Genomic DNA, 24,984 nt, shown 5'->3' with positions numbered 1-24,984 from the left:
AGGTTAGCGTCAATAAAAATCCAGAAACACGACAAATCCAAAAGACGAGGAAAAACAGGCTGACGGCAACAGGGGGACAAAAGACAGGCAGGAAGTAAAACAAGCCCGAGCACACAAAGTAAAGAGGAAATGACTGAAACAGAGACAATAGTGCTCTCAGTCTGAGAGTTCAGGGCCAGTACACAGATACCGATATTTTCACCCCATAAAGGAAGCTTACGTATGGGAAAGAGCTGTGTCCTGATTTGTGGGAGAAAATCATTAACTTGCACATTCTCATCACATTTTAATGACCAGTGTGATTTCCACAATAATGAGTTAATACAATAAAACAGCTTTCAGCTTTTATTTTGAAACTCTGTCTCAGCTTGTGTGAATGAAACAGCACAGACAGGTTCACACACTGAACTTAGAAGATAGAAACAAAGTATTGATCTCCTTGTACCGGCATCGATCAGATACCGTTACCAGTGTTGGTATTGATGATATCGATATTTGGATGGAGCCGCCTGCGTCTGATGGACTCAGAGGGGAAAACTAGGAGACGTTTTATCCGTTTTCTCTGGTTGAAATCGAGTCTGCTGAACACAACTGCAAACGTTCACCTGCACCCACTTTACTCCGAGGAGGCCGGGAATGAAAGCAGACCATCACCAGAAGCAGCTCAAAGGTTTCCGGCTGCCGTGCTGTCTCACGGGGAGTTAATGGGACCAATTAAAGCGGCAGCTGTGATGAAATTAAGGGCGGCTGGCTGCTGGTGCGTGGGCTCGGCCGGCCGCGGCCTGTAAGCGATAGCAGTAATTCAGGCGGCAGACGGCTGCAGCTCCCCGCGGTTTTTGTTGTTCATTGTTGTTGCAGCTCCATTGTTTACTGCCGGCAACGGCAGCAATAGTCTGGCCACACGTCGGCACCCCTCCCTCGCCCCCACCACCCTCCACAGCCCTCTGTGTCCCACTAATTATTCATAAATGCACATTTATGCAAATAGATTAACCTAATTCAGTGATGTAAACAGCGCCTGGGTCGGGATTAAAGTTTTCAAATTAGACTGGAGTCTGTGTCTGGAGCTCTGAACCATATTCTCTTATATGAGGCCTGCAACCCCCGACACACACACACACACACACACACACACACACACACACACACACACACACACACAGCCTCATTTGCATTCTGTAATCTCGGCCCTAAAGTGCATGAGGCCAAGCCAGACCAACAGCAGCATCCAGAGAAAGCTCCAGTCTGTCTGCTGCCATTAGCTTTAATGGCTAATGATTAAAAAATTTAATACTGTGCGGAGACTCGCTGCGTCTGGCCTGTTTCTTCAGCCACCCGCCTCAGGCATCACGCCACCTCGGACACCTGATGCCAACGCGTGCCGTCTCACTCAGTAAGCTAAATGCATTATGCTAATTTAAAAGCTTGACCTGAATGAGCGATTAAATGTCATAGAGCTTTTGTTTTCTTTGCTTTCTGAATACAATTAGCCAGTTCTGCTCGGCCTGTCCCAGGAAGCTGGTGGCCAGTGAGACAGGAAGTGACAAAAGCACCTTCATGTTTACCTGCAGGAGCGCCAAAGAGGCTGCTGGCATTCCCTCTGCAGATTTACAGGAGATGGACACTGATGTGATCAACCTCTAACCCTGAGTCCTGGTGACCCTTCATTTCTAACCTCAACCCTAATCCTGACCTAATCCTGGGTCTACGCCTCCTTCAGAAGGTCAGGGTGTAGTTTACATCTATTCGTGTTGCCTTTAAAGGAAGTCATCACTGGTCTGAGGTAAAGATGTTGTCCTGAGAATATTAAGATAAGATAACCTTTATTAGTCCCACATGTGGGAAATTTGTTTTGTCACAGCAGGAAGTGGACAGTGCAAAAGTTATGAGGCAAAAATTAGAATACAATAAGAATAAATACAGTACACAGCTGTACAGAATAGAATAAAATAAAATACTATATACAGTAGAATGAATAGAATAAAATATACAATAGGATAACAATAGAATACAAATGCTTAATACAACTGAGTAAAAATACAACTTTGTCAGAGGGTTTTGCACTTAATCTTATTGCACATGTGGATGTGTTTGATCAGTTGGAGTCTTTGTTGTGGAGTCTGACAGCAGTGGGAAGGAAAGACCTGTGAAATCTCTCCGTCCCACACCGTGGGTGCTGCAGCCACTGAAGGAGCTGCTCAGTGCTGTCACAGTCTGCTGCATGGGGTGGGAGATGTTGTCCATCAGGGATGACAGCTTAGCCGCCGTTCTCCTGTCACTCACCACCTCCACTGGGTCCAGAGGACAGAACAGAGCTGGCCCTGCGGATCAGCCTGTTCAGTCTCTTCCTGTCCCCGGCAGAGATGCTGCCGCCCCAGCAGACCACAGAGTAAAGGAAGGCTGAGGCCACCACAGAGTCATAGAAGGTCTTCAGGAGTGGGCCCTTCACTCCAAACGACCTGAGTCTCCGCAGCAGGTACAGCCTGCTCTGCCCTTTCCTGTAGAGGGCGTCTGAGTTATGAGTCCAGTCCAGTCTATTGTTCAGATGAACACCAAGGTACCTGTAGCTGTCCACAGCCTCGATGTCCATACCTTGGATGTTCAGTGGTTGCAGTGGAGAATGCTTGTGCCTGTGGAAGTCTACCACCAGCTCCTTGGTTTTACTGAAGGTTTTTAAAAAACAGTTAAAAACTCTTCTGTTCAAACAAGCCTTTTGTTGATCTACATATTTTATTTTTATTTTTTTTACATTATTTACATTTGATCTTTTACATTGTATATAATGTCTATTGATTTTATTGTTTATTTTAATATTTTAATATTTGTGTACAGCGCTTTGTGATTGCCTGTCTGCGAAAAGCGCTTAATAAATAAAGTTTACTTACTTACTTTAAGTTTACTGGTGTTGATCTGGAGGTAGTTCAGCTGGCACCAGTCCACAAAGCCTTGAGTCAGTCCTCTGTACTCCTTGTCGTCCCCATCAATGATGAGGTGACTATTGCAGAGTCATCAGAGAACTGTCACGGCGGGGTGCGCCGATGTGTGTGGAAACAGGACCCAAAAGCAGATGATGACGAGTAGTTGAAAGTTTGAGCAGAAAAGTGATCCTTTATTAGATGACGGCAGGAGTAAACCAGGAAACCAAAGTAAACTGACAAAACACTAAGAAACAAAACACTAAACGGTACTGAGACCAAAACCTAAACTATGACTGTGATGGAAAATAACCAGCAAATACTATGACTAAGACTAATGATGAATAACAGATGAAAACCATAACTAAGACCGAGGTCAAAATAAACAGAACCAGGCTAGAACTAGGGCAGAATAAACAGACGACCCGACAATGGCATGAAGAAAACAAAAGGCTTAAATACAGACATGAGGTGATCAGGGGAAGTGGAAACATATGGGGAAACAGCTGACAGCCATAAACCTAATGACAGGACCAGGAGAGAAAAGCTAAATACAATTAACAGAGAACACATGACATTGTCAGAATAAAACAGGAAATACTAAAACTAAACATGACAACACAACTTAACAGACCTAATACGTGATGAATAAATACCAAACCCCAAAACATAGAAAACCCAGGAACAATAATCAATAACTGCCCAAACTAAAGGCAAAATAGGAAATAACACAAAAACTAATAACATATCAAAAAATACAAAGAAAACTCAGAGTGCTGGGTCGGAGACCCAGCCTGTGACAAGAACTTCTGCAGGAAGCACTGGGTGGAGTTGTGGGAGACGTCTGCAGTGTAGATGGTGAAGAGGAACGGAGCCAGAACCGTTCCCTGTGGGGCCCCCGTACTGCAGACGACCCTGTCCGACACACAGCCCTGAGTCCTCACATACTGTGGTCGGTCGGTGAGGTAGTCCAAAATCCATGTAGTGAGGTGATGGTCCACTCCTGAGTTCTCCAGCTTGTCCTTCAGGACCGAGGGAAGAATAGTGTTGAAGGCACTGGAGAAATCAAAGAACATGATTCTCACAGTGCTTCCAGCGGTCTCCAGGTGAGCGAGGGAACGATGTAGGAGGTGAATGACGGCATCATCCACTCCAATTCCAATGGTAGGCAACTGAAGTTGGTCCAGTGATGAGCTCACCAGGCGCCGAAGCTGAGCCAACCTCAGGCTCAGGTTGAAGAGGTGCTCCATCACCCCACACAGTTGGTCCGCGCAGGACCTGACGACCCTCGAGTTGATGCCATCTGGACCCGCTGCCTTCTTGGCTTTAATCCTCCTCAGTTCCCTCCTAACCTGGGTGGTTGAGAGAGACAGGCTGGAGCCTTGTGTTGAGTGTGTATTGGATGCTGTTGTTGGGGGTGGGGGGGAGTGAGCAGGGTGAGTAGAGGAGGTGTGAAGTGTCTGAGGTGTCAGAGGTGGAACAGCAGCAGTGGGGGTGGGTGAGTCTGCAGCCGATGTTGCAGACTGCCTCATGGCTGAGTCAAATCTGTTGAAGAAATGATTCAGTTCATTTGCCCACCTCACATCCCTCCCAGGCAGAGAGTTCTGCTGTTTGTGGCCCGAGATGGTTCTGAGGCCTCTCCAGACTTCACCAACGTTGTTTTGCTGAAGCTGGTTCTCCATCTTCTGCCTGTAGCTCTCCTTCCCATTCCTTATCAGTCCTCTCAACTCTCTCTGCACCCTTTTCAACTCCTCTTTGTCTCTGGATTTGAAGGCCCTCCTCTTCTGCTTGAGGACAGCTTTAATTTCTGGGGTAGTCCAAGGTTTGTTGTTGGAGAAACTCCGTACAGTCCTGGTAGGTACAGTGTTATCCACACAGAAGTTTATATAGTCAGTAATGCATGTAGTAAGGCTGTCGATGTCCTCTCCATGGTTGTCACAGATCACCTCCCACACAGTCGACTCAAAACAGTCCTTAAGAGCCTCCTCGCTCTCCTCTGACCATCTCTGTACTGTGCGGGTGGCTGGTGGCTCCCTGCGTACTAAGGGCTCATACACAGGGACAAGGTGCACCAGGTTATGATCAGATCTGCCCAGTGGAGGGAGAGGTGATGAACTGTATGCCTCTTCTGCATTGGCATACAGTAAGTCCAGTGTTTTATTGACTCTGGTTGGGCAGGTCACATACTGGGTGAAGGTGGGCAGTGTGGAGTCCAAAGAGGCATGATTCAAGTCCCCTGATATTATGAGAAGGGCTCTCGGAGATTGTGTTTGCAGTCTGCTGACCACAGAGTGGAGAGAGTCACAGGCTGCATCCGCGTTGGCCGAGGGGGGGGGCGCATACGCTGTTATCGCGATAACATGCGAGAATTCCCGGGGCAGGTAGTACGGACGCATGCTAACGGCTAACAGCTCAATGTCTCTGCTGCAGAGTTCTTTCACAGTGATGTGCCCAGGTTACACCATCTGTCATCTCAAACAGATGTGACATAGAGATGTTTCAATAAAGTTTCATATGGTTTATTAAGCTACAGCTGTACAGATGAAGTACATCAATACAAAAATTCACACGATAAAAACAATCAATTGCATGTATATAGGAAACGTTCCTGTCAGTGATCGAGCTCATTGTGTGTCCTCAATGTTATAGATGTACGCCAGAGTAACACAGGCCTAAAGTATTCATTAAGGTCACATAAATATAATTCCATATGAAGCAATGTTTAATTATTACTTATATATAAATATATGAAAAAGATTATTTTCACAAAGCTGAGAGATTTGGTGGGTGTTAACCACAGAGTCTTCGGCTTCTGTAAACATGTTGTTTTGGTTTATGACCTGTGTATTGTATATGAGTGTACACGTGTCTATAGTTAAACATGTGCAAGTATTCATATCGATAATCTGAGGTACAAATGGAGTAAAGTTTATGTGATGCAGGTATTCTCCATGTGTTGAAGTACTCGCTGTACTGTAAACACGAGCTCAGTCTGTGGGCTCTGTAGGCTCCAGGTTCATCTCTTCTCCTGGATTAAGTCTGATTGTAATTTTCTCTCAGGTCAGATGTTAATTAATTAATTATCGGGCATAATTGTGATGTGTGTGGTCGCTCACACTCTGCTCCACCATGTGGCTGCCCCCTCCGTTTCACCCTCCCTTCCCACCATCTTCACCCCTCCCCATCCCTTTCTTTGCATGCCTCACTCTCCTCCTCCATCTGTCCTTCCTTTTCCCTCCCTGATCCTTTTTCTCCTCCAGTTTCCACCCATGCTGGGATAACTGGGAAGGAGGGAATTCCAGGACTCAGTCAGACCTTCGTCAGCCATTCTCCATCATCTTCACACCTGTTAGTAAGAAAAAGCACTGAGTTTTTTTTTGAAACATTTATTAATATTTGACGGTGTTTGGTTGTTGCAATTTCTTAATATTTTCAGGCATTTTTAAAATATTTTATTCTGATCTTATGAAATATTGAATTATGAATTAGTTATAGTACATAAATAGTTACGTTAATACTGTGAAATCATATACATATGAATTATAATGAGCTGACTGAGGAAGTGTGTGTGTGTGTGTGTGTGTGTGTGTGTGTGTGTGTGTGTGTGTGTGTGTGTGCCTGTTAACAAGAGGAAAGTGTGCTGGGATTAACACAATGAAGCTAAGAACAGATTGGAGGACAGAATAAGAATCAAATCGGTTTCAAAATGACAAATATTAATAAACAGTTGAGGATGTTCACCTTCACACAGACTCTGTGTTTCAGCTTTGGACCTAGAACAAACTATGTTCAGAGTAGAGGACGTAGCATGACAGATTCCTGCTAATGATTGATCAGCAACATGCAAATGAGAGCCTAAAACTGAAGCTCCGCCTCCTCAGGTGGTCTGTTAGTACAGTGACCTCACAGCGGCTATATTATTGGTCACATGATGTCATTAAAAATGCTCCAAAAGGCTCCAACAGAACAAACACTGTCGAGAGGTCCAGTTCAGGTGACCCTACCAGCTGTGTCACCATTCACCTTTCATTCAAAGAGGCCACGCCCCTAATAATGCAAACTTCAAACAGGTGAGCTATAAGTAAATCCTCCCTCTGTACAGGTGTTATGAAGCAGGAGATTATCTACAGAGGCTGCACCTGTGGACATCAGCCTGTAAACATGCTTGTCTATGGTAACGGACTCACTGCTGCCTCTGCTGGACGCCAGGGAAACTGCAGAAAAAAACTCCTGCTTCTTCTAATTGGCTTCGAACTCTGAAGCAAATCAAAAGTATTTTAACAACTGAGGCGGGGTCAGAGGTCAGGTTTGGGGATTTTATTTATTGCTGATGTGAAGACAAAACGATATGGCTCATGTTCAGTGCTGAATATGAGATAATCCACAAACAAATAGTGATGTGCAGACCTCCATCTTGGTCTTCAAAGCAGGTTTCAGGGCACTGCATCCATGCATCCATCATCCATCCATCCATCCATCCATGCATCCATGCATCCATCATCCATCCATCCATCCATCCATCCATCCATCCATCCATCCATCCATCCATGCATCCATCATCCATCCATGCATCCATCCATGCATGCATCCATCCATGCATCCATCCATGCATCCATCCATCCATCCATCCATCCATCCATCCATGCATCCATCATCCATCCATGCATCCATCCATGCATCCATCATCCATCCATGCATCCATCATCCATCCATCCATGCATCCATCATCCATCCATCCATCATCCATGCATCCATCCATGCATCCATCCATCCATGCATCCAACCATGCATCCATCCATGCATCCATCCATCCATGCATCCATCCATGCGTGCATCCATCCATCCATCCATGCATGCATCCATCCATCCATCCATGCATCTATCCATCCATGCATCCATCATCCATCCATCCATCCATCCATCCATGCATCCATCCATGCATCCATCCATCCATGCATCCATCCATCCATCCATCCATCCATCATCCATGCATCCATGCATCCATGCATCCATCCATCCATGCATCCATCATCCATCCTTGCATCCATCCAAGGGTCCCTTTACGGTTTTACGGTTTTACGCCTTTACGGTTCGGAGCCACAGACCTGTTTTATATACGCGCAGAATAGTTTTCTATACGAGATTACTGCAAAAAGTGCAGCCTTACCTAATGTCCACCTACCCTTACTTTACTCTTTGTATGGAGAGTAACCTTCAGTAATAGTAATAAATCACACAGCAATAGGACATTCATGTAGTTGTAAAAAGCATGACAATATATTAAGTAATCCAACGTATTCAGAATACATTACTCTCATTGAGTAACTTAACGGAAAACGTTACAAAATACATTTGGGGGCAGGTAATCTGTAATCTGTAGTGGAATACATTTTAAAAGTAACCTTCCCAACACTGCATATAGTTAGGGCTGGACCAGGTGACTCTGAATCCTCCCTTAGTTATGCTGCAATAGGTGTAGACTGCTGGGGGATTCCCATGATGCACTGGGTGTTTCTTCTTCACTCATTATGGCCCTTTCTCAATTCTCAAGTACGCGAGTCTGTGCTCGCGTTCTCGGCGAGTCCGGACTTGCCGAGAACGCGAGCACAGAACACCAGCGTACTTGATGATGTCACAGGTCCGGAGTTTTTATTAATATGTTAGAAAGCTTAACTTTGATCTCAGCCAAACTGATTTACTCAGGAACAAATAAAACACTGAAATGAACCAAACATTGACATTTAGAAGTGATCTAAGAGACTTATAGATCATGTTTAACCTCAGTAGCAAAATCTCTATTAATAAAAATAGTGTACATGTACAGTGGGGCAAAAAAGTATTTAGTCAGCCACCCATTGTGCAAGTTCCCCCACCTAAAATGATGACAGAGGTCAGTAATTTGCACCAGAGGTACACTTCAACTGTGAGAGACAGAATGTGAAAAAAAAATCCATGAATCCACATGGTAGGATTTGTAAAGAATTTATTCGTAAATCAGGGTGGAAAATAAGTATTTGGTCACCTCAAACAAGGAAAATCTCTGGCTCTCACAGACCTGTAACGTCTTCTGTAAGAAGCTTTTCTGTCCCCCACTCGTTACCTGTATGAATGGCACCTGTTTGAACTCATCATCTGTATAAAAGACACCTGTCCACAGCCTCAAACAGTCAGACTCCAAACTCCGCCATGGCCAAGACCAAAGAGCTTTCGAAGGACACCAGGAAAAGTATTGTAGACCTGCACCAGACAGGGAAGAGTGAATCTACAATAGGCAAGCAGCTTGGTGTGAAAAAATCAACTGTCAAATCAAAAACAGCCCCATAGCATGATGTTTCCACCCCCATGCTTCACAGTAGGTATGGTGTTCTTGGGATGCAACTCAGTATTCTTCTTCCTCCAAACACGACGAGTTGAGTTTATACCAAAAAGTTCTACTTTGGTTTCATCTGACCACATGACATTCTCCCAATCCTCTGCTGTATCATCCATGTGCTCTCTGGCAAACTTCAGACGGGCCTGGACATGCACTGGCTTCAGCAGCGGGACATGTCTGGCACTGCGGGATTTGATTCCCTGCCGTTGTAGTGTGTTACTGATGGTGACCTTTGTTACTTTGGTCCCAGCTCTCTGCAGGTCATTCACCAGGTCCCCCCGTGTGGTTCTGGGATCTTTGCTCACCGTTCTCATGATCATTTTGACCCCACGGGATGAGATCTTGCGTGGAGCCCCAGATCGAGGGAGATTATCAGTGGTCTTGTATGTCTTCCATTTTCTGATGATTGCTCCCACAGTTGATTTTTTCACACCAAGCTGCTTGCCTATTGTAGATTCACTCTTCCCAGTCTGGTGCAGGTCTACAATACTTTTCCTGGTGTCCTTCGAAAGCTCTTTGGTCTTGGCCATGGCGGAGTTTGGAGTCTGACTGTTTGAGGCTGTGGACAGGTGTCTTTTATACAGATGATGAGTTCAAACAGGTGCCATTCATACAGGTAACGAGTGGGGGACAGAAAAGCTTCTTACAGAAGACGTTACAGGTCTGTGAGAGCCAGAGATTTTCCTTGTTTGAGGTGACCAAATACTTATTTTCCACCCTGATTTACCAATAAATTCTTTACAAATCCTACCATGTGAATTCATGGATTTTTTTTCACATTCTGTCTCTCACAGTTGAAGTGTACCTCTGGTGCAAATTACTGACCTCTGTCATTTTAAGTGGGGGAACTTGCACAATCGGTGGCTGACTAAATACTTTTTTGCCCCACTGTATGTCTTAATAAAAACAACCAGGTGAGATGTTAGAACGCCTTTATTTTTATTTTAGTAGACACTCAAAAATTACAATAGACAGCTGCTGGGGTTTGGAAGAGAACTGAACAAATATTTAAATTATAATCTGATCATTTTGAAACAGCCTTCAGAATCTCCAAGTATTAACATGCTGTTTTTGTTCCCGGTGAAAATGTTTCCTCCTGAATTTAAATACAGTGGGGCAAAAAAGTATTTAGTCAGCCACCGATTGTGCAAGTTCCCCCACTTAAAATGATGACAGAGGTCAGTAATTTGCACCAGAGGTACACTTCAACTGTGAGAGACAGAATGTGAAAAAAAAATCCATGAATTCACATGGTAGGATTTGTAAAGAATTTATTGGTAAATCAGGGTGGAAAATAAGTATTTGGTCACCTCAAACAAGGAAAATCTCTGGCTCTCACAGACCTGTAACGTCTTCTGTAAGAAGCTTTTCTGTCCCCCACTCGTTACCTGTATGAATGGCACCTGTTTGAACTCATCATCTGTATAAAAGACACCTGTCCACAGCCTCAAACAGTCAGACTCCAAACTCCGCCATGGCCAAGACCAAAGAGCTTTCGAAGGACACCAGGAAAAGTATTGTAGACCTGCACCAGACTGGGAAGAGTGAATCTACAATAGGCAAGCAGCTTGGTGTGAAAAAATCAACTGTGGGAGCAATCATCAGAAAATGGAAGACATACACAACCACTGATAATCTCCCTCGATCTGGGGCTCCACGCAAGATCTCATCCCGTGGGGTCAAAATGATCATGAGAACGGTGAGCAAAGATCCCAGAACCACACGGGGGGACCTGGTGAATGACCTGCAGAGAGCTGGGACCAACGTAACAAAGGTCACCATCAGTAACACACTACAACGGCAGGGAATCAAATCCTGCAGTGCCAGACGTGTTCCGCTGCTGAAGCCAGTGCATGTCCAGGCCCGTCTGAAGTTTGCCAGAGAGCACATGGATGATACAGCAGAGGATTGGGAGAATGTCATGTGGTCAGATGAAACCAAAGTAGAACTTTTTGGTATAAACTCAACTCGTCGTGTTTGGAGGAAGAAGAATACTGAGTTGCATCCCAAGAACACCATACCTACTGTGAAGCATGGGGGTGGAAACATCATGCTATGGGGCTGTTTTTCTGCCAAGGGGACAGGACGACTGATCCGTGTTAAGGACAGAATGAATGGGGCCATGTATCGTGAGATTTTGAGCCGAAACCTCCTTCCATCAGTGAGAACTTTGAAGATGAAACGAGGCTGGGTCTTCCAACATGACAATGATCCAAAACACACCGCCCGGGCAACAAAGGAGTGGCTCCGTAAGAAGCATTTGAAAGTCCTGGAGTGGCCTAGCCAGTCTCCAGACCTCAACCCCATAGAAAATCTGTGGCGGGAGTTGAAAGTCCGTGTTGCTCGGCGACAGCCCCAAAACATCACTGCTCTCGAGAAGATCTGCATGGAGGAATGGGCCAAAATACCAGCTACTGTGTGTGCAAACCTGGTAAAGACCTATAGTAAACGTTTGACCTCTGTTATTGCCAACAAAGGTTATGTTACAAAGTATTGAGTTGTATTTTTGTTATTGACCAAATACTTATTTTCCACCCTGATTTACCAATAAATTCTTTACAAATCCTACCATGTGGATTCATGGATTTTTTTTTCACATTCTGTCTCTCACAGTTGAAGTGTACCTCTGATGCAAATTACTGACCTCTGTCATCATTTTAAGTGGGGGAACTTGCACAATCGGTGGCTGACTAAATACTTTTTTGCCCCACTGTATATCTCAGCCAGAACGATTTACTCAGGAACAAATAAAACACTGAAATAAACCAAAAATTTACATTTCGAAGTTGCCTCAGAAATTTATATATCACGTTTAACCTGAGTAGCGAAAAGACCGTGGGGGGGTTGAAAACGATGTGCCGGGAGTCCGCTGTTCTCTAGAAATCCTCGACCTCCCGGTCAGCTATCGAGCTGGTCACAGACGTCTCTGAAAACATCAGAGCACTTTTGCAAATATGTGATGTCTTGATAAATCGAGCAGATATTTGAAGTTTACACAGCTACATTCTCGTTTGAAAATAACTTAAATGCCGCGCCTATCCGCCATTGCCGCGTTTGAGTTTTGGAGAAATGCATTCTGGGATATTTAGCTGTACCAAGTCCACACAAGTCACCACTGATGCATGCTCGATAAAACGGGCGGAGTGAGAACACATCCGGGAATTTTTTGCGTTCTCGGCTTGATGCGTACTTTGAATTGGAACAGTACTTGGTCTCCGACTGATGGCGTATCACGAGTACACGAGAACACAAATACGCACAAGTACACATATTGAAACAGGCCCTATGTGTTAACAGACCTCTCTGCACTGACTCACACTTGTTATTAACCTCGGTCTCTCTTCCACAGCATTTCTTTATCCTGTCTTCCTTCTCTCACACCAACCAATCACAGCAGATGGCCCCGCCCCTCCCTGAGCCTGGTTCTGCTGGAGGTTTCTTCCTGTTAAAAGGGAGTTTTTCCTTCCCACTGTCGCCAAAGTGCTGCTCACAGGGGGTCATATGATTGTTGGGTTTTCTCTGCATGTATTATTGTAGGGTCGACCTTATAATATAAAGCACTTTGAGGCGACTGTTGTTGTGATTTTGTTGTGAAAAAAAGAGGACTCAGAAATGATCCCTGAGGAACCCGACCCCAGCCTTTGCTTTGTCCAAGATTTCTGAGGTGCTGATGAGGTGTTGAGCTGTGAATAATCATGCCCACAATATTACTGCATGTATATACAGATATTGTAGTCAGCATGTCACCGTTTTACTGTCAACTGTAAATCCTGTTGTTTCCTGAAAGATATTGCGATTTGTGATTGCACAATTTGCTGATCAATAATCCATCAGGATCAGTGCTGCCTTCAGGCTCTGTGACACACTGCCAGTCAATAACCCTCAAATTAAGCAAATTGCAGGCGAAAGTGAAAAACAATCATTGTTGGATGAGATCAGACGGGTCCTCCTTCATCTCTTCATATTCACTGCTTATCTCATTGTTGCCTCCAATCCAAGTTAGCAGGGATTATCTCCATGGAAAGGGCATTAAGAGGCGGATAACCTCAGCTTGGAGGCAGTTAATCTAGCAGCATGTTAATGAGTCTTGTAGTGGATTGCTTAAATTAAAAGCAAATATCAACAGTCATTTGGCTAAAGGAGCCCACGCGACGAGGGCCTGGCCTCAATAATAATGCATTAAGTGATTTGAGTCGCTGGGTCGTTGCAGTAATCGTGTAATGTGAGTGAAAAACAATAAAATTAACAGGTTATCAGGAAATTAAGGAGGCGAGGGGAAGAAGAGGGGGAGATGAGTTTGTGTGAGGATACAAACAGGATTTGAGTCACCTGGATGAAAAAACAGAAGGATCAGACAGAACCACACACACTTCACTCTGTGCGAGCTTCAAACAAACAAAAGACAATAGGAGGAAAATGTAAACACATTAATAAGGATTAAAGTCAGATTAAATGGAGGGAGAAGAAGAAAAACACTCAAATAATATCCTCCATCAGAAATAAGCTCAACACAAAAGCAGCTTCACAGGCCCCCGAATAAAGAGGAATGATTTCACCTGAGATGCACACAGACTTATTCCCAAGAGTTTGGATCCACGGCGGTCAGCAGAACCAGACGAATAGAATAGAATAAAACTTTATTATCACAAGGATGAGAAGTAAGGGGAATATAAAATATAAAAGGAAGACACAAAGTGGTCCTGTAAACATAAGCAAATGAAGTTTGTATATACAGGTAACAATGTAGAGAAATACATATAGAACAATTGCCCGGAGATATGCATAAAATGTGCAGAGAACAAACAAGCTGGTGAGTAAGATGACCAAAGGATGTTAAGCTGCATTATAGAGTCTGACAGCTGCTGTAAGAACGACCTGTGGTAGCGCTCCTTCCTACACTGTGGGTGTAAAAGTCTGAACGAGCGGCTCGGTGCTTGTACAGTCTCATGCAGGGGTGGGAGGTGATGTCCATGATGGATGTTAGACAACATCCTCTCCTCCCCAACCTGCTCGATGGACTTCAGCGGACAGTTGAAGGCACTGGAGAAGTCAAAAAACATGACTCTCACTGTGCTGATGAGAGATGAGAGAAGCAGGTAGGTAACAGCATCATCCACCCCGATGTTCAGCTGGTAGGCAAACTGCAGCAGGTCTAGACCTCTAGACTAGTGGGAGAAGGTGGTGTAGTATGATCCCCTCCATGGTCTTCATCAGGTATGAAGTCAGGGCAATGGGCCTGAAGTGGTTTGGCTCCTTAGGGTGCGTTGTCTTTGGGACCGGCACCAAGCAGGAGGACTTCCACAGAATGGGGACCCTCTCCAGGCTGAGACTGAGGTTAAAGATGTATGTGATGACCTCAGAGAGTTGATCTGCACAGACGAAGCTGATTTAATGAAGGCTGAGCGGGCCCAACACATTAAAGGAAAAGAACGACAACTTCAGAATACACTGCAGCGACGATCTTAAAGGACACAAGGACGCTCCAGCGTTTGGTGTTAGAGCTGAAGGAGCTTCTTAAAGAAGTGCAGTCGCTTTTCTGTCCAAGCTCCTCAGATGACTGAACTGATTTTTATGATGTTTTTGATGTGTCCTGTTCTCTGCTGTTATTTGAAACGTTTTGTGTTTTGGGCAACAGCAATGTAAACTTCATATGTTTTTATCTGCTGACGTATCCACGTCGCTCTCGTCCTCCGTTAGACAAGCCTCTCGTCTTTCTCCGTGCTGTCACTCGTTGTCTCTCGTTTCTTTGAACCTTCGGTCCTCATTCTCTGCCTATTTATTAGCTCTGCTCATCTCTGAGCTCAGTTTGTTAAAAACTCTGGGCGTACCAACAGCTGATGGGCTCACGGAGCTCCTCAGAGAAGAATCAGTGTGAACATGAAGCTCAGGATCGGGACTTTCTCCCAGCGAGTAATCCAAACCACACAGCGGCATTAATGAGTAACCTCGTGCTGTCGATGGATCAGGTCAGACAAGCTTGGTCTGTGTCGTCATCTCTGCTTTTCAGGGAACCTCAGCACGAACTGTTACTGAGAACACTGATTACAGACCAAAGCCTGCAATGAAGCCAGAAACAGCCTGACAAGGACGATGCGATGCAGGTGGGGTGCAAAGCAGCTTTCAGATGTTTACCTGAGTGAAAAGGTAAATGCATTATCTTTATTAATAAATAGTTAAGTTTTCATAAATCCAAACCTGGTGTGATTGTGCTTCTCAGACCTTTGGAGTCCCTCAGGGATCTGTTCTTGGGTCCTGTTGTCTCTGAGATCCAAACGGTCAGATAACTGTGTCAGCTGATTAAAACAGGAAAGAACAGAGGCCCGAGAGCTGATCCCTGAGGCACGCCAAACTCCAGGTTGACGCAAGCACTGGTTTTCTCATCCATCCACTTTCCTGGAGATACCAACTCGAGGCTTCGGTTGCCGTGGAACCGTCCGAAACGCGACCTGAATGTTTGAGAGTTACGTGGAAAAAATGTTTTAATTTGATCTTCTGTAGATAAAACCGTAAATCTCCAAACTCAGTTGAGTTGTCTGCTGGCTCTGAAGGTAAGAAATCCTTTGTGTTAGTGTGTGCGGCCTGACCTTTGACCTCTAAGCGATCTAAAATGATGTGAAAGTTTAGCTTTGATTTGATTCAGTTTGTGTTTGATCAGCTTTGCAGCCACTCCAATCGCTGAGCAGCAGATTGCCTGCAGGGTTTAAGCGTTTCACAGCGCTGATATTAAAGATCAGGAGGCTGTGAGACAATATGTAATCTAACAACCTCCAACAGCAGACATGATTAAGGATTCATCTTCACAGGCTTTATTTACTCTACAATATGTCACTTATTGTCCTTTTTCTGCACAGTGCGACCTTTGGGCTCATCTAGAAATAAACACGTGAGTTCAGGTTCTGCTGCAGCTGAGCCGCAGAAATGGGTTCGATGGTCAGCGGAGGCTCGTACACCCAACATCTCACACATGAAAGAAGGACGGACGAGTTTGTGAGGACGCCTTCGATCCAACAGTCAGAATAACTGAAAGTATGCAGCACAGAGGCTACTGCTATTATTATTGTTATTATCATTGCTATGCAGTGCAGAGGTAATTCAGATAAAAACATGTTTCCTGAATTTCGTGGGTTACTGTTGAGAAAAGGGTTTTCAGCCTGACGTGATTAATAACGACATGTTTGATCCTTGTTACAGCTGTAGGTCTGTGTTGAAAATGATGTGCTGGGAGTTCGCTGTTATCTGGTGACCCTTGACCCCTCGGTCAGCTATCGAGCTGGTGGGGCGATCGTGGCTCAAGAGTTGGGAGTTCGCCTTGTAATCGGAAGGTTGCCGGTTCGAGCCCCGGCTCCGACAGCCTGAGTCGTTGTGTCTTTGGGCAAGACACTTCACCCGTTGCCTACTGGTGGTGGTCAGAGGGCCCGGTGGCGCCAGTGTCCGGCAGCCTCGCCTCTGTCAGTGCGCCCCAGGGTGGCTGTGGCTACAATGTAGCTGCCATCACCAGTGTGTGGATGTGTGGATGTGTAAAGCGCTATATAAATACAGGCCATTTACCATAACAGACGTCTCCAAAAATGTCAGAGCGCTTTTGCCAATATGAGATGTCTTGATAAACTGAGCAGATATTTACACAGCTACATTCTCGCCTGAAAATATCTTAAAAGTTTATTTTGTATCACAGAAAAATTAATAAGAGAAATATTAAAACTTAGCAGCTGCCGCCATTGTTGGAAATTGGAATTGGCTGGGCCGCGCTATGATTTCTGGGATATGGTGGTCCACGAAGAACACACCCGACCCATCCTTCAAATCTGGGGAAATGAAGGACGCATTTGTCGGCTGCATTCGGAGGAGTCTACGCATTTGGACAGCCTTTGTTGCGTCGCTGTGACGTAATCGGCCGACAGATGTGGCCTCAGGAGGACACCCCTTGTGTCTTTGTGTCGTCCTTTTTAGTCATTTTGATCTCTTTGCTTTTGCTTTTAAAGGTTTTTCGTTTTGCTTTGTGTCCTGTTGTAGTCCATTAATGCCTCTGCACGTCATCGTTGAGTCTCTGTGTGTTTTACAGACTCAGTCATGTTCTGGTTGGATTTCTTTGACCATCTCGGAGCGTGCTGGAAGCTGAGCTGGTTTAAAGTGAATGAGCGAGCGCAGCGAGACGACCTGTTTTCTGGTCGTCGACACATACGTGATGTGAACGCTGAGTGTGTGATTAAGTGTGTGTCTTTAGGATCCATTAGTGTGTGTGAAGGGAGGGCTTAGTGCTGCACATGAATTGTTTTCTGTCTCTTATATGAGCTGATTGAGGAGGAACTGCAGCTGTTGACATCTGGACTCATGCACGCTACATGTGCATTAACACGTGATCACTGCAGATGAACTTGAGTTTGTGTTGTACGATGAGATCAGCTTAAAGGAAGCGATGCAGAGCTGCTGCTGGTGGATGCTGGTGGAGTTCAGACCCTCAGAGCTGATTCTGAGGTGGAGCTCAGTGCGTGGACTCGGGAACATCAGCATGAATGCAAAGATGCAGGAGAGCGGGGTCAAACCGCAGCTTTAACATCAGGCAGTGGTTCCTAAAGCAGGAGAGATCCCAGCAGGCCTCGCTCCGACGCAACCACCTCACAAACTGTGCAGCTTGGGTCGCTCCCCGGGTCTCAGGCCTGAAACAGTCGTTGGGAACATTTGAGGAAACAGGTGATGTTTGGATTAGGTCAGACCGCGGGGGGGGGGGGATTAGCTGGTCGGACTTCCTTCATTTTTCAATCTATTTTAAACACTCCCTTTAGATTAGCCGTCAGAGTCAGAGTGCATCAAATCAAAGAAAATTGCATTAAATTATCCCATTAAGATTATTATATTGGGCTCCAACATTATATAATGGGACAAACTCATCTGCCTCAGCCTTCATCCACACAGGAGCCGTGCTGCTGCATGAAAATGGGATTGGCCCGTTATGATGCAGAAGCTGCAGGACGTCCTCATCCTCACTCTGTCGCTCCACAGGACGAACTACTCGGATTACTTACTGCAGTAAAAGTACTACACTACAGTGTAACAGTGCTCCTAGTGTCTCCTCGACCACCCGGGCAGACCCACCTTTCTACCTGCCTCTCCACCTTTTCGCTTTCTCCGCCCAGTCTGTGTGTGTGTTTCAGGGGCGGAGCTTCGGTGTACCTGGAGTTATTCTTTGTAACTCTTCATAAGTTTGTTAACATTTTAGTTTTCTGACTGAAATTCTTCATTCATGCTGTCCACGTGCTTCCATAATAATCCCAGTGACAGTTTCTGGTATCCTGGAGTTATTTTTATTGGTTCTTTTTATTATGCTCTGTTAGTTTGGGCTCCTCGTGTCATCATGTTCTTTTAGGCTCTTCCTGTTTTATTTTGATAGTCATTTTGTCACGGTCTGTGTGGCAGACTGTGGGGATGAGGGGAAAGGAGGACCCAAATGCTGGACTCTCTGTGCTTAACAGTGCATTCATTTACAGTGCAGTAAATCTGCACATAAACAATCCCTGTGCGTTCCCCTGACTCCCGTGTCGTGTCTTCCTTCCCAATAAGTCCGTGTCCTGTGCTCTCGGCTCCCGTGTGTCTGCACTCCCCGTGCTCGCTGCTCTCTGGCTTTCCACGCTCTTCGTGGAGTCTCATGCAATGATCCTGCGCCGGAGGAAGCTCCATCATTCCCTGCTCCCCCCGACGAGCCCGATCAGCAGCAGGTGTGTGAGGTCCTAGGCGTGACCAGCCATCCGGCAGGGCCACACCCACCAGGCCTGAGAGTGTCACTGCTGCACTCACACACACAAACAAGCAAGGAGAACGGGACAGCAGCACAGTCCAGAAAAGATAAAATAATAATATAAGTCCACAACTGCTCAGGGACCCTGGGTCGCTCAGACTCAGGACCCTGACACATTTATTTCGAATGCCTTGTATTGAATTCTGTTTCCTCCTGTTTGTCATTGTTCCGCTTGTACCTCGATCAGATGATTATTCCTCAGTGTGCCGTCTGTGCTTCCTCCCTTCCTCTCTCACGTGTTTGTCTGGACTTTTACTTGTAGATATTTGACCCAAGTCACTTTATACTGTCAGGTAAAGAGCCTAGAATAAAACAGAGAAACAAGCCAGCACTTGGTGACAGCGGGAAGGAAGAACTCCCTTTTTAGAGGAAGAAACCTCAGTTAGAAGCAGGCCCGTCTGCTGTGACTGGGTGAGAGGAGGAAGGGTTAGTATATGAAGCTTGTTGTCCCTCAGAGGTCTTGTGTGAGGCCACGTCAGTGCGATGGAGCGCCCAGCCTGGCACTGAAGGCGTTGTGTTTTGAGCACGGAAGCAGTTACTTTGGAAAGCAACAACTATTCACCAAGGAATACCTGGAGTCCAGTAACGGATCTTCATTAGTTCCTAGGAAGTCCTGCAGCTCTTCTCATGCGTCGGTCTAAGAGCCGAACAGAAGAGCTCGGCTGTGAGAACCTAAGAGGGGCTTTGAGGCACCTCGGACACAAACGCCACATCGTTTGGACTTTACTGGACAATTCCCAGAAAAATCCATGCACAGGCTCTAAGGGGCACACGGAGAGTCGGGAAGGTCTCGAAACATGAAAAGTGCTGTGTGTGTTAGAAACTCCTCCTCCTGCTGCTGGCGGCCCTCTGGGGGCCGGCGGGGGCCTCTGACATGGCGGCCCTGGGCCTGTTTCCTCCTAATCCGCCGTGTCCTTGGGCCACGCAGGTTTTGTGTCTAATGACTTGTTTTGTGGCCTAAGCAGCAGAGTTAAGCCCCGAGAACAAGAGCGGGCTGAACAATAATAAAAGAATCGATAATAAAAGCAGTTTAATCTGCCTCTTAATGTGACTGCGGCCGTCTAATCCACGTCTTCCCGGTTGTGCGGCTGCGCCGTGTTTTCCTGCGGGATGAGATGGTGTTTAATCGACTTTGGGAGAATTAGTCATTCCTTATTACCGTTGTGGTTTTTACAGGACTTTCCTGGAAAATCCCATTCAACACACATTTTAATTTCATTTCTGCGGCTCAATCATGTTGAGGGCAATGTAAATAATCCAATAACATTAATCATCATTCCTCTTCTCCTCCAAAAATAGAGGCAGCAGCAGGCGGATTGGACGGGCCGAGACGCTGCCGTTCACTCTCCTTTATTGGTTTTTAGAAGCTCTGATGGTTTTATGAAATGTCATCATGACCCCAATTTACTGAGCGCGAGCAGAACGTTCTTTCTGTTAATCCGAGGGGCGCCCGAGCGGCGGTGCTTGCCCTGTTTCCACTTCCCGATGATCCAAAATCACATTTTCACCTGAAAGTCAGCTCCTTCGCCATCGACTGCTCCATGTTTCTTCTTCCTGTCTCTAAAGTAATCCGTCTTCCACCAACACGAGCAGCTCGCCATGCGAGCTCGCCCCCAGCTGCAGGAAGTTCCAGTGGTTGTGCTACATGCTGCTTTGCTGCAGTTGCTGCACCTGTGCTCAGGTGTGTCTCGTCGTGATCAATCTCTGACGTCATGCTCTGACGACTCATCGTGTTTTGATCGATGTGTTTAGCGGTCACGTTATTTTTAATCGATCTCTTTGTTTCGCAGCTCGTTAGAAGCACTCCTTAAATAACTGTTGTCACTCCTGTTTGGGGTGCAGAAAGCGTTTCCCTCCGCGGAGACTCGACGGCGGCGGCGTGCAGCAGGTCGTGACCGTGCAGCAGCTGCAGAGTGCAGATGATAATCGGAGCTGATGAGCTGCAGACATGATAAGAGATAAATAAGATTCAGCCTAATAAGGCTCAGAAAATAAGGCAGCTCAGTCCAGATGTCTAATCCACGCTGAAGCTGCGTCTTACCAGATGAAAGTGGAATCTTCTATCAATTATTATCCTAACATGCTGAATTATATCCGCAGAAATCCTTCAAATGATTCCCAATAATCCTCCTGATGGGATCACGTGACCCAGAGCACAGGCGGCTCAGGAGCTCAGTGTTCTTACGATGGAAACGGGTTTTCATCCTGATGTCAGCACAAAAACTCAGAAGTCATCAGAAGAAGAAAAGGTCAAAGGTTAAACATTTAACCCTCTGCAGTGCGTTTATTACCTCTCGTAAATCACATCAGCTGTGCGTTGATCTCTGTCGTCACTAGGGCTGCCACAAACGATTATTTTGATAGTCGACTAGTCACTGATTATTTTTGCAATTAGTCGACTAATCAGATCATCATCCATTGGACATAAAACGTACAGCTTATTGCACCAGCAGCATCTGCTCTTATATAACTATCATTAGCTTACAGCTTTAAGTGTTTAAGGTCTGTGCTAACTAAAAATAAAGACAAGATGATAGTTTATTAATTTTTAATGAAATTTGCAGATTGTTTCGGTGAAGTTTAATAAACTCCTTGCTATCTAAAATATAACAGGACACCGGAGTAAATTCTGGAGCATCTCACACTTCTGATAATCAGCTGTCTGCTTGACGTTTATTCAGCTGTGTAAAAACTATAACTTTAATCTCAGCCAAACCGATTTACTCAGGAACAAATAAAACACTGAAAAAAGCCAAACAATAACATTTTTAATTTATCTAAGTGACTCATATATCATGTTTAACCTGAGTAGCGAAAGACGGCGGTGGGTTTGAAAAAGATTTGCCGGGAGTCCGGTGTTCTCACGGCTCTAGTGACCCTTGACCCCAGCTAGCTATCGAGCTAGTGGGTAACAGACGTCTCCGAAAACGTCGGAGCGCTTTTGAAAATATGCGGTGTCTTGATAAACTGAGCAGATATTTGAGGTTTACACAGCTACATTCTCGCCTGAAAATATGTTAAACGTTTATTTTGTGACCCAGAAAGAATAATAAGAGTAACATTAAAACTAACTAGCTGCCGCCATTGTTGGAAACTGAGCTGGGCTGCGCTATGAATTCTGGGACACAGCTTCTTCTTCTTCGGGGTTTAACGGCAGCTGGCATCCTTGTACATGCAGTGCTGCCATCTTCTGTTTCAGTCCGTTATTACACTCTTAAATCCTGCTACTTATTCCTGCGTCTTTCGGGATCTTACAAAGCTTCAAACGACGCGTCGACTATTAAATCAGTCGACGATGTTTTTGATAGTCGACGTAATCGAGACTAGTCGACTAATCGTGCCAGCCCTAGTCGTCACACAGACGAATGTCAGTTTACCTGTCAGCCGCTTAAACCCACATGGTGTCCGCAGCCATGTGGGCTCTTTGTCCTCCTGTCAGGTAGTGCTGGGCCATATCACACCGTTCACAGTAACACCGGTATGATGTTGGGCAACGATAAGAAAATGAACTATGGCGATAGAATATGGGTAAAACGTGCATGCGCAGTGCTTTTGTTTACATACGCACATGGCGGAAAAATCATGGCGGTGACGCAGAATGAGAAGAGTGAAAGCGGATCGTTGAGTGAAACCATGAACCTGAACTGGTTTGTAAAATGCTGCAGCTTCACTGGTGTGGAACTGGTTTAGCTTTCGTCCGTCAGATACACAACAAAGCACTATTTTTGGTAGCGCATGCTAGCGGGCCGTCGTTATTACCGTGTTGTTTGGAAAATACGGCGCACTTAAAATCAATCCTTTGATTTTTCTGACAGTCGACAGAGCCCCTTATAATCCCGTGTGCCTTATGTATGAACTCTGGTTGTGTTTACTGACCTCGAGACGATTTTATGTGGTACACGAAAATCTGTCAGATGTTTCAGTGCGACTTTGCTAAGCTACGAAGCCGCACCGCTTGATGGATTGTCGGAGCGTTATGGCATCGTAGGCGGAGTCTCGCGGAGTGATACGCACTGCGCTTCAACATAATGTTACCGTACTGTGTGTGTATAAGCTCTTTTTAAGTGTTGTGGATATTATACATGGTTACACTGAGGATGTGTCGGCCAGTTTCCACTGGAAATGCCTTTTGGTTAAACTGTCAGCGAGGAATTTGCATTTGCACTGTTACATGTTTATATAACTTTAATGCACATAAAAAAACAGCTGCTTGTTTCAGTGGAAATACATTGATGTTTGTTTTGCACTAATAAAGTTGAGGAGTTGTAAAGTATTTTGTCTCGTGTCGATTATATCGTCAGTTATATCGTTATCGCAAATTTTCAAATGTATATCGTGATAAATATTTTTGGTCATATTGCCCTGCTCTATTGTCAGGTTCATAAGACGTGTGCACGAACACACGCTGACATTCTGATATTCCTGGACATTTCTCACACATTCATGCTTCATAATGATGAATCTTCGATTTGAACCTTGAACCCTCAGGGGTAGAAAATGATCGCTGCATTTCCTCTGACGTCCAGCGGGGGCAGCAGTGAGTCGGTCCCATTGACCCCCATGTTACAGCCTGATACACAAACTGATTGGTGTCTAGAAATAATGTTGCCCTTCACAGCAAACGTACGGGGACGATGACTTTATAACTCACCTGTTTAAAGTTTGCATGGTTATGGGCGTGGCCTCTTTGACTAACAGGCGTTGGCGACGGCTGTAGCTGCTAGCTGTCTGCTAGCCTGAACTGCACCTTTGTGATGTCATCATAATATGACCGCTGCTGTGAGGAGGCGGAGCCCCAGGTTGCTCCTGGATGTCTGCATGAGCTCAGCAGCACGTCTGTATATGAGTGACTGTGTGACCATGTTTTCTTCTGTGACTGTTCACCTCCAGCAGTGTGTGTCTGCCTCACTGTCGTTTTCAGGCGTCATCATGATGTGTTTGGACTGTGAGGCTGAACACGACCGCAGAGAGGAGGAACTCTGAGGATGTTCATGCTCGCTGAGCTTGTCTTCCTCGCCGTGTTTCTGTGTCGATTAACAACTTAGTTGGATTATTGTCTCACGCTGACGTAATTGTCTCTAAATGTCATTTGTGTGTAAATCTGCGGGACGATTATGATCCACTCAGCGAGCTGCTTTTGTTCTGCTCACCATCAGACTGATGAAATAAAAAGGCACAGAAGATTACAGAACCATTAACGTCTCTGCCACCATTAACTGATAAACAGCTATTAGAGGCTTACAGATGAAATTACATATATGGAGCAGAGTGAGGAGGAGGAGGGTTAGGGTCAGACTTCATTCATGAAGGTCTGAAAGTGTGAGAGTGAAAACGATCTGCAGTCAGTTCAACTTCTGACCCTGAATCTTTCACTTGAAGAACACGTGCGTCTCTTTGCATCTCTGCATGTTTGTGTCTCTTTCTTGTGTGTTGGCAGCTTTGGTGCATCTTAGATTTGTTATTTGTCTTTCTGCTCGTTTTCATCACTTCTGTCTCTGTTGAGCTGATCCTTTTGTGCCTTTGTTCTTTGTCTCTAAGCCAGTTCTGCTGCGGTATTTGTGAATCATGTCCAGGTCAATGTGAGCATCTTTCACATTTCTTCAACCTTACACACTCTTGTGGTTTTTCCTCTTCATCATACGTATTTTTTCATTTTTAAGGCTGTATGTTGTGTGAAGCAGGATTAGACACTAACGCACTGAAATGCTGCAGAGCACTGAATGGAAACTATGCTGTGGCCAATCAGAGCCTGAGCTCCTGTTTGTGATTCCAGTGATGCTGCAGTTCGCTAATTTTACAAAGTTAAAAACATTTTAACAACATTCACAAATTCAATGAATCGTTTTAATTTGATCTTTTTTATTATATATAACAATAACGTAATTATAATATATATATATAAT

At 45.2% G+C, this 24,984-nt stretch overlaps 1 protein-coding gene across 1 annotated transcript; it reads right to left on the bottom strand.

Moving 5' to 3' along the window:
- Positions 1–2,015: 2,015 nt before the first annotated feature.
- On the bottom strand, positions 2,016–5,311 carry LOC308388215 (uncharacterized protein; the record flags this gene model as incomplete). Its single annotated transcript, XM_080868794.1, has 3 exons — positions 2,016–2,663; positions 2,886–4,861; positions 5,201–5,311. The coding sequence occupies 2 exons, from the start codon at positions 5,309–5,311 to the stop codon at positions 3,653–3,655; spliced, it is 1,320 nt and encodes a 439-aa protein (XP_080724920.1). The 3' UTR covers positions 2,016–2,663; positions 2,886–3,652.
- Between the last annotated feature and the right edge of the window lie 19,673 nt (positions 5,312–24,984).

The sequence above is a fragment of the Rhamphochromis sp. 'chilingali' genome (assembly GCF_963969265.1).
Source record: "Rhamphochromis sp. 'chilingali' genome assembly, chromosome: 20".
NCBI classification, from domain to species: domain Eukaryota; kingdom Metazoa; phylum Chordata; class Actinopteri; order Cichliformes; family Cichlidae; genus Rhamphochromis; species Rhamphochromis sp. 'chilingali'.
Note: the sequence above shows the minus strand (reverse complement) of the source record. Positions and strands in the feature narration are given on the sequence as shown.